The 10272-nt window shown below is 43.3% G+C and overlaps 1 protein-coding gene across 1 annotated transcript; it reads left to right on the top strand.

The window, feature by feature from the left end:
- The first annotated feature begins 1288 nt into the window (after positions 1-1288).
- Positions 1289-8564, top strand: LOC109484753 (sperm acrosome-associated protein 9-like). Its single transcript, XM_019788122.1, has 5 exons — positions 1289-1562; positions 6301-6423; positions 6822-6969; positions 7403-7586; positions 8093-8564. Exons 2-5 carry the CDS (start codon positions 6326-6328, stop codon positions 8413-8415), a joined length of 753 nt encoding a protein of 250 aa, XP_019643681.1. The 5' UTR covers positions 1289-1562; positions 6301-6325; the 3' UTR covers positions 8416-8564.
- The last annotated feature ends 1708 nt before the right edge of the window (positions 8565-10272 follow it).

Below are 10272 nucleotides of genomic sequence, written 5' to 3'. Positions count from 1 at the left end.
TACATTCTACTTCTCGTCACTCTTTGTCAACAAAAGATGTGCCCCAGAATGTCAACAGTGTTGAGCTTGCATGGACACATTTGGACTGTGACGCGGTTCCTTCAACTGAAAAGTCCACTTGGAAAAAAATCTTCAAACATCTGAATCATGTCATGGTCGGCATTTGGCGGAGCTCCATGACGTTGGTAAAAGTTATAGAATCTTCTGAAGGGCGACGTACTCGTGCCCTTGTCACTATTTACAGTCTACACACGTCAACGGCATAGTTTACACTGATAAGAAACCAAGATTCAAACGTCAGTCGGTTGTAGCAACTAACTTAACGTCAGAACTTATCACGGATATCGGTTTGATACGGATAGACACTCCATAGTTACATTTTTTATGTACATTACATAGTATTTTTTTGTTTATCTATTTATTTCTTTCATGCACTCATTAACCCATAGTCAAACAGTACAGGAACATAACTTAAATACATACAAAACACACAAAAATCAAATCTTAAATATACAGACGTTTCCAGAGGTTTGTGAAGTGTCAGTTGCGATAGAACGGAGTACAGTCACCTAGCGAAGATCGGAAGAAGTACAACTCTGGAGACGTTGTGGGCTACAGCCCTTTTCTGTTCGTCTGAGCTCGATGTAACAGTATAGCCAAACTAATTTCACAGGTGGTTGCTCAATTATCCCATTCTCTTGCACGTAGATTTCCCCATTAGGGCCTTTAAAAATCCACATTGCAACGTTCCTTCCAAGATGACCCAGTTCACCGAAACACTCTTTGTGATCGTTTTCATTAGATTAAGGATATCACTTATAAATGATAAGGTTGTCAGTGAATAGGTCCTTTCCTACACAATATGCCTCTTGATTTACTCAATACTGTCCCGAGTGCGCCGTCATCCACGCGCATTGGGATGTCAGGACTGTTTATTACATACTTTTCTTTCAGTTTGTATTGACATAACCCCCACGTACACTAAAGACAAAAGGTGCAGACCTCCACCGATGGCTTAATTGACCGGCCGTCTATACGCTTCAATTGTCTTTGCCACAGAGAAGGCTAGAAAACATGTAACTTTTTTTGAGCGGAGAAAAATGAGCCATTCAGAACGCAGCACACCATATACTGACTCTGTCTGTGCGGGGATAATATGCCCCGGGGCAGGTATGGGGTTACCTGTACCCATATTACCTGTCGGCCAACTGCAATCCATCCCTTCGCCGTAACACGGCGTCCACGGCAACCGTTGCTATGCGATAATCAACCCCCCTTTCATGCCCCTGCCAATTTACAATGGTATGACCTGGGCCCGCCAGCTACGGTGAACAGTGCTCAGCGCTCGGGTACACTTCTAAGCCAGTCTCCAAAGTATTCCGCTAATTCTACTCCTTGTTCTACTTCTGGGACGAAACCAGGGGTGTCTGTTGTACGGTGTTTGTGTACAGATCGCCGGGACTTTGGCCTGGACTTGGCACGCTTGTGTGTACAGTTGCGGAAGTTGTGCCGAGAGAAACACTCGAACACCTACACCTGACTCGCCGCCTTCTCACATACAGGTGAGTTTTAATGGACACACACTAACTTCTCTTCTTATGTTTTACCACGATTTTGAGTGGTATATAATCATGTTATTACGGTATTACTTTGTAAAACTTGTGAGAGCCCAGAAGTATGGGCAAGGCTCAGTCATGTAGTTCGGGCGATGCTCACCTGTGCTGTACAATGGGCGCCTTGTTTTTAGTCGACTAGTCATGCCCAACAGGGTTACATGTATGAATGGATCGGACGTCCTAGCAACAACGTGGCACAAGTCAGCGTTGAACCAACTCTTAAGCTTCTTCCTTAAGTTTCACACTTCATTTCCAAAAAGTCGTAACGGTGTGTGAATGACGGTTTTGTCTTCTGATTAATGACGATAATGCTTTTGACACTTGAACAGGAATTCACGATTCATTATATTGGATAATTAGGGTGTAATTATCTCCGAAAATAATCCCACCCCGTGGCAGACAACAGGTTAGCAGATCCAGCACCATGTGTATTGAGTTGTCCTAGCCCCTGCCAGGCTTCGGGAGGCGACTGGAAAGAGTAGAAATCGGCCAGATAGAAAGATAACATGCCAGGGGAGTTGGTCGGGTGTGGCAAACAGTAGTTTTCTCTACCGGACCAACTCCCCTGGCATGTTATCTCTCTATTTGGCCGATTTCTACTGTTTCCAGTCGCCTCCCGAAGCCTGGTAGAGGCTAGAGTTGTCCCACAACATGACAGCGTAAACGTCTGTCCCCAGCCCCTAGCCGTAGTCAGACGTGCTGTCGACCTGTTTACTGTGTCTGGTTTGCCGTGTTTACGGTTCTTGTGTTGGAGTTTACCTCACAAACATGACACTTGTTCCATTGTGCGGACTCCCGGAGGAGGTAAACCTACTTTCTCATGATGAAAACACGTTATCTCTAGTCTAACAGTCCCACACTCTTTGCTATGGATTATTACCTTACGCTCTTTTCCCACTAACCCAGCAACGGGCACAAAAGCCACATGTCGGGTTTTGTGAACCAGGTATATGGGGGATTTGAGTCATAAGCAAGAGTATTCATTCATGTTAGTAATTTAAGTCCGTCGTTTAAAATTAGTTACATCTTGTTTATTCTGTGTGCCGGGGGTGATTTTTACCAACAGGGGAAACTGAAGTGAAGAGAGGAATGTTAACGTCGTGTAGTCACACAACAAAGTCCATCAATATGCCCGAGGAATCGAATTTACTAGGCCAAAGTGGCCGATCGATGCAAGAGACCAACACTGAGTACCATAGTCAGCAAAACTAGGTTTACTGAGATCACCAGTACACAGAACAGGATTAGCTTGACCAAAAGTAAGTCTAAAGTCTTGTTTGTCGATTAAGTTGTGCGCATTAGCGAATGTTTTCAGCAACAGATTCTGTGTTCTACTAGAGCCTGGCGACTCACAAGCGTTTGTTTGGTGTTATCAGCCGATCCCTCAAGTGGACGTTACACGCTTTGTAGTCGGCTGTGGAAACATAAACAGAGCAGTAGAAACCGCCACAATGTTTTCATCGGATATCGTTTTAATCCACTGCAATCCGCTCAGGGAAATCGTTTCAAACTTGCTCTCAGTTCACAATTTTTTTACACTTCTTTCTGTAGTTCAAAAGTCCACTTGATGTTTCTTTTTCGTACACCCACTTGTCCCACGCAATGTGTAAGGCATCAAAAACACTTCGAGCCTCTAAGAGATCCTTACGTGTCCGAGTAAGGGCAGGAGTGTGTTAAGTTCTCACCTGAGGCGTTCAAGAAGCTCACTTAAGTGCCTAACCACGCGTGAAGACGTCTGTGACGTCATGGCCCGATTTTTAAAGTTGACCATCGAGATTTCTAATCATCATTCTAATTACTCTGTCTTTGTCTTCCCATCGAAAAATTATCATGAAAAAGATGAGAAGGGATGGTTTTCTCGGAACACATGTGGGCTACGCATGGTTGCCAGGCTGTACGTACGCTTAGGGTTTTCTTTCCAAAACCGAACATACTTAAAATGTCCTAAAAATTGTACTGTATAAACATAGCATTTTACTTGGCCTATTTGCAACCCCGTAGCACAATATTGCCATAGCAATGATATCCGCTTCAGCGTTATAAGAGTGTGATATTGTTGCCTGCTGAGACAACACCGTTTGGCGTGGAGGGATGCCAGGTGGTTGTTTTGGTTCTTGTCATGTTTGTTTACTTGTCAACCCCTGTCTGTATCCGTACTGCACGTCTAGTTCGTGTCGCGTAACAGTGGGGACACTTTGGAAGGGCGGAAACCTTTGATATTCGAGTCTTCAGTATTTCCAACTCTTCATTAAACTGTGAATTTAGCAACAAAAAAAAAGAGTGTAGAAAGACGAAGGTTGATGGCATGAAAGGATACGGGAACATTGTTTACATGGGGAAAAGTGATATGTTTATGTAGATTATCCTCGAAAAACAAGACGATCTAGTTTAATTACTGAAATACCGAAAGACTGAGAATTTCTTCCACCGTATCAGGAGACATGTGACGTGTATGTCCCCTCTTTCATCTCGACTGGAATCCAACAGGTGTTTTCGCCGTGATGCCGTGTTGCCCCGTGAGCCGAGGCCCCTACACGCCTGGTTGCAGAAACACAAACACTAGTCTTGGGTAGCCAAACAACAAAGTCAAGGGCGAGGTCACAGGCTCGGCCTCAACCACACAAACAGTTCGTACACAACTCTGTTCTTAAAAAACCGGTACTTCAACTGGGAAAAAAAATACGAGGGTAACAACAACAAAACTTAGTTTTTCCTTCTCTGTTCTAAAACAACTTATCCTAAAGACGATGGTCAAAAGCATGCTTTGAGAAAGACAAACAAAACAGGAGACTCAACAACAGAATTATAACAATAGCAGGAGAAAGAACAAAATGCCATGCATGCCTAGAATGCAAGTCTACTGTGACGTTTGTTATAAGATCTCTTTTCGCTCAGCGAAGGCCTTTTGTTACCTTTGTGGGAGTAGATTATGATCTTTACAAATCCACCTAACAAAGTTGTAGGTAATTTACGGATTGCTCTTTTGCGTTTCAAAACAAGTCTTAAAAGCCATCATTAGCTTGTATGTAGTGAGATTCACTTTTGTTACTCAGGCCTACATAGTAACTAGCTAAACAGGGACGCATATACACAGACTTATATACACCAATATATCTATTACACCTGTGCACCTGTCCAATCACATCGTTGTCTGACATAGCGGTAACCTCAACAAGTGGGGTCAAACTAACAGCCATAAATCATTCAGAATCAACAATAAGATTTCCCCGTCAGTCCCAAGTACTAGTAACACATCCCTGTCTTTATTTAAAGACACCCATTGCAAAACTGGAAGTATTCTGAATAAGGCAATCTATGACACATACAGCACCACATTAGCACATTTCATTTGGATCAGTATTTCATACCTGGGACTTGCAGAAACAAGCCCAAGATGAGTCCTTATTCAACCAGGGATCCTTCCAGTAACCATTTTTATTGGTCAAAATTATGGGCCTTTTTGCTCCAAGAATGTCGATATACATTAGGGTAGTGTTGTCTGAGCTTGGATGTGGACAAGTGACAATATTGACTTTGAAAAATCTGGTTTGCAAGCCCTAAAAACTGCATTGGATGCCTTTAACGAACCCCCCGCAGCTACATGAACGTTCGTCTGTGAATTTGCTTGGAGATTATAGTGAGCGTTCCTGTGTGAGACAGAGTCCACCTGTACGCCGTGATTCCATGCCTGAGTCGACAGACACACCTGACCGACAAACACTCGACGTGGGAAAGGTTTTAGCTGCCGCCTTCTGTCAACAATAAACCGCAATTAACCCATATTTCAAAACCGTTCACGGGATTTAAACATACACGTTACGGCCTTCGCGTACCTAGACTGGCTGGTATTTCTTATGGCCGATCTATGGTTACGTCCGTAAGACCTTACTATGGCTCTGTTTGGTTTTAGAGAGAGCGAGGAGCAAGGTTGCCAAAATGCACTCTCGCTGACAGCATAAGTATGCCTTATGAAGGTTCGGGTGTTCGCTGACTTATAGTTTCCAATGCGTAAGCAATAGTGTGTGTCCATTCTAGAAGATTAACCTCCAGCTCTTTGGTCCACTTGACTTAATATTAGGTGTCAATTAAACAATGTCAGGATAAACTACCTTTCTCGACATGGCATAACTCTATCAACAGAAGAGTAGGGGGTCCTTTAAAATCCAGTCAGACGACCGCACACTGCGGTAATCATGCCGGGTATGAGGTAGAAGTCCTGTGCAAACGTTTGGTCTGTGTGTTTGCTGTCGTTTTACCTGGATACGGAACGTAGGCGACCTCGGGTCAGGACCATATGTCACCGCCAAGGAACCCTGTGTACGAGATCGATCCGTAACCATGGATACAATCTCCAGCGTCTGTAGCTGAGGCATTGGTTGGTTTCGAAGGGCCGTCACGTCCTGTGCGACGTTCTAATAGCCTCTACCAGGCTTCGGAAAGCGACTGAAATGAGTAGAAATATGACAAATAGACAGATAATAGACGGGAGTTCGTCCGCGCTAAAAGAACAGTTTACCGCTCCCAAACTGTTCTCTTTGGGCGGACAAACTCCCCTGGCATATCATCTGTCTTTGGCCTATTTCTATTCTTTCCAGCCGCTTCCCGAAGCCTGGTAGGGGCTAACGTTTTATGACGGTCGACGGACTTCGCCAAACAAACGTCCACAGTATTTTCTCCCTTCCAGGAGCTCCTGTTGAAGCCTATCGACCATGGACGACCTTGAGCGGCAGTTGAAGCGGTTCCAGCAGCGGTACAAGGTGTTCAGTCAGCAGCAGCAGACGTTCACACAGGCGTTAGACAGGGCCAGGTGAGGGAGACTATTTACACCTTATTATTTAGCACAATTATATAGTTAGTATCCGTAGTTATAAAAGATGCCAAAAGACGAAGTAAGACAAAAGGTTGTGCAGTAATTTTTCATACTATAAACTTAATTATTTATCATATACTTGTGTAAAAAATGAGTTATTATCCCTCTAACTCATTTTTCACCAGCAAGAGATTCAATAAATGAAATCTATGGTTTTAGGGCTGTTAGCGATTATGCCAATCCGGATAAAGGTAGATAAAGGATGAGATAAATAGCTAGAGTTGACAATTTTAACCTAGCCTGTTCAACATTACACTGCAATACATTCCCTTCTACGTCCAAAATCGATTTGTTTGTCATGATCAATACATAAAAAAAAACCGTCCCTCCAACAGAACCGACGCCTTCCAGAAGACGGCCGTTGTCCGCTCCATTAACCAGATCCTGGGCTGGCTGGATCACGCCGTCCACAGCGCCACGGACCGCAGGATCCTCATGCTGTTCGTGGATATGTGCCGGGATCTGGACAGATTCAGGCAACAGGTAAAGAAAGAGACTCTCTTCCGCGAAAAAGAACACTGCGCATGGTTTGGAAGATGCATTGTAACCTCCAGCGGCGCCTTGTTTCATAGCGAAACGGGGTAACTTAAGACGTTAAAACTATCACTGAAGGAACAGTCCAGGGAAGAAGAGGGTAAAGGAAAAGATGGGGGGTGGGGGTGGGTGGTAAGTTACACTGAGGTACACAACGTTAGATCTTCTGTGATGACCTAACGGCCAAATGGTTAAACTAAAGGATAGATGAGATTAGAATCCTTCAGATGGAAAAGATATAAAGCAACTGAGTCCTATGCCCTGTGTTTTGGTACGTGTTTCCGTGCCATTATAGAGAAAAGGGTGCACATGTATGTGGCAAATATGAAACTTGTAAGTTGAAAATTAAACAGACGACGTCCTTTCGTCATCTCTCCCACAGGTAGAGGGTCACAACATGGTCCGAGAGCAGCTGGACAGGAACCAGGGTCTGCGGAACTCCCTGGCCAAGTGGCGCACGCTCTGTAACATCCACAACGACTGCGCCAACGTCAGGGTCACCTTCCCGCACGGAGAGGTCAACCACCTCAGCTGTGACGAGGCCAGGAACTACTTCGGCGGTGTGGGTAGGTCATAGACTCGGTTAGGATTGGATGAACTGCTAGAAAAAGAACTTGCCCTGATGTTCAAAGTAGCCGTTTGAATGGGAAATGTTAAAATGGGAAAAGTAGTCAGCGCTGAACGTTCGATTATCGTCGACGATGCGAAATGTTTGTAATCAGTTTTTCAAAGTTAAATCATCGGCGTGTCAAATCAAACTAATTATAATTACATTAATTGAATTTTGAAATACTAACTTTATACCAGCTACAGTGTGTACTCTCCAAGCAGAGGCTTTGATTTTGGCGTATTTTAGGCTTTTTTTTATCGTGCTTTCCTTTTTTGCACTGGAATCTTTTAACGCGAAAACAGTGCAAAAAAGACATCCCGATAAAAATAGCCTAAGCACACGCCAAAAATAAGCCAGAATCCAAACCTGCTGCTTGGAGAGTACTACAAAGATCCCTTGCTGAGAAAAGGGTAATGAAGATGAGATGGATGAGTATGTCCCTGTTACATCTGTCTTCTACAGTTAGCCTCATTCCTGTGATACTGGACACAATCAACGAAGTCATGGAGCACCTGTCGTCCCCCCGCCTGTCCTCCACGCAGAAGTCCAACACGTCCCAGCGGCTCTCCTCCCGGCAACACTCGGGACGACCGGCCCCGCTCGGCCACCCCAACGGCACCGTGGAGGAGCGCCACACGCGGTTCGCGCCGGAAGTGCAGCAGATCCCGATACTTGAAGGGAAGGCGCCGCAGCAGAGCCAGTATCACGGCACTGAGGTGGAGGATTTATTGAAGGACATGCAGCAGATGAAATGGGCAGCATCTAGGAAACCATGGAAACCATAGGGCTTGGAAACGGGGCAACCGCACAACCACGAAACTCACCACTTGCATTGTAAGATATAACCTTTGAAAAATAGTGTCCGTGGATACCGAGACAACAAAAGACCCAACTCAGACAGTATATCTTATTATATGTTTACCAAATACCAATGTCAGGGAAGCTATTGTTTCCCCAGGCGTGTTAGGAGACCATTAATAAACAAGTTGTGTAGATTCTGGACGTGTGCCAGACGACTCTGTACCACCTGGCTGTTTATATAGCAAACGTTACTTTACGACGTAACTTATCTTATAAACACCTTGTACATGTAAGTACGTTCAAACAAATATTCGGCATGTTGCTTGTACGGTCAATTATTGAAAGTAGGACTGAAAAACAAACCCTTGACCAAGAAATGAGTCTAGATCTGTGCAAGTTCTGTCAGACAGAGAAACTAAAACTAAGTTACTAGGCGAACATACATGTATAATATGTTTACTCTCTGAGTTGGTATGTGTAGGAAACGGAGTTTGCTATGCTGTACATTAGCTTTTGCAAAGTAGATCATCATTTGCCAAAGTGAACTTTTTTTCTAACCAATCAATCAATCAATCAATCAATCATTCAATCAATCAATCAATTAACCAATCAATCAATCAGTCAATCAGTCAATCAATCAACCCACTGTTTAATTGCCTGTAAAATATTTGATGTGATAATGCACATAGATGCTGACATTTTGTAAGATCTTTATGTCAAATGGTATGACAACTTTGATATTATATTGATGGACGTGTGATTTTCTTGTCACACCCTACAACTCACCACACCATGTACCAGCACAATGTGACAACTTGTATATCACTGATTTGTAATATAGTTTGTAATGATTTAATATCTTTTTATCTTAGTGAATTTATAGGTCAGAATTGCTTTTTGTAAGTGATCACGAAAGCTGCACAATTTTGTAATCTTTATGATGTAGACATGTAGTAAGTAGATATGCAATAAAAAGAACGTACACTTTGTAGCCATTTTTCATTTGGATCAATTTAATTAGACAAATGATTACATTATTCAACACTACAGTACACAGAGGATTGTCGCCTATGGCTTCTTGTTGAATTTAAACGAGCGAGGGCATCATCGTCTGTCAGCCCCAGCTCTGTTCCTTCGGTACCGCACCGTGAGTACCGTAAGTTCTCCGGTCCTTTCCAGTCCTTCCTTGCTGATATACTTCTTCTTCCCCACGGTCCTTCCAGTCCAGTCCATCTAAATATCCTTCCATCGCCAGCATTGAGTTCAGGTAATGCCTGGCTCAGGGCTCTCAGGGCTCACTTTTTTCAAAGCGCGGGATGATCATAGTGCAATTTTTCCACCATAGCCTGTAGTCAAGTAACTTGTAAGATTCCTACATTTTCAAATTTTGACATTATAAACCTTGTTAACCAAGAAATGATGAACCTGTTTAATGCCAACTACATGTATTACAACATGTTACATCCATTTCTCACTAAAACAACTTTGAAAAATAAAGGTTTTCAATCATCTTACAAATCATTCAGTGAGCACATCACATATAGTATGATATACAGAGCCTCCATCACATATAAAAGGAATAAAATACATCACTGCTGCGCATGAAAGTAAAAAAAAAAAAAATCTGAGCCTTGTCTCCTCTGTTCATATCCATCTGCCATCCACGTTACGGCATAGCAACTACGAAGCAGGAACACTGTCAAAAATACAATATATATGTATTAAATAAATGTTTAAGAAGAGCCATATTTGCCCATTTCGGCATGTTGACTATCTCCAAGCAGAGGTTGGTGGCGAAGTGGACCCACTCTGGCCAATGGATCCCGCCTGGCCAATTTGAT

The sequence above is a fragment of the Branchiostoma belcheri genome, unplaced genomic scaffold (assembly GCF_001625305.1).
Source record: "Branchiostoma belcheri isolate BF01 breed outbred unplaced genomic scaffold, Haploidv18h27 scaffold7, whole genome shotgun sequence".
Lineage (NCBI taxonomy): Eukaryota > Metazoa > Chordata > Leptocardii > Amphioxiformes > Branchiostomatidae > Branchiostoma > Branchiostoma belcheri.
This window is presented reverse-complemented; position numbering and strand designations above follow the sequence as displayed.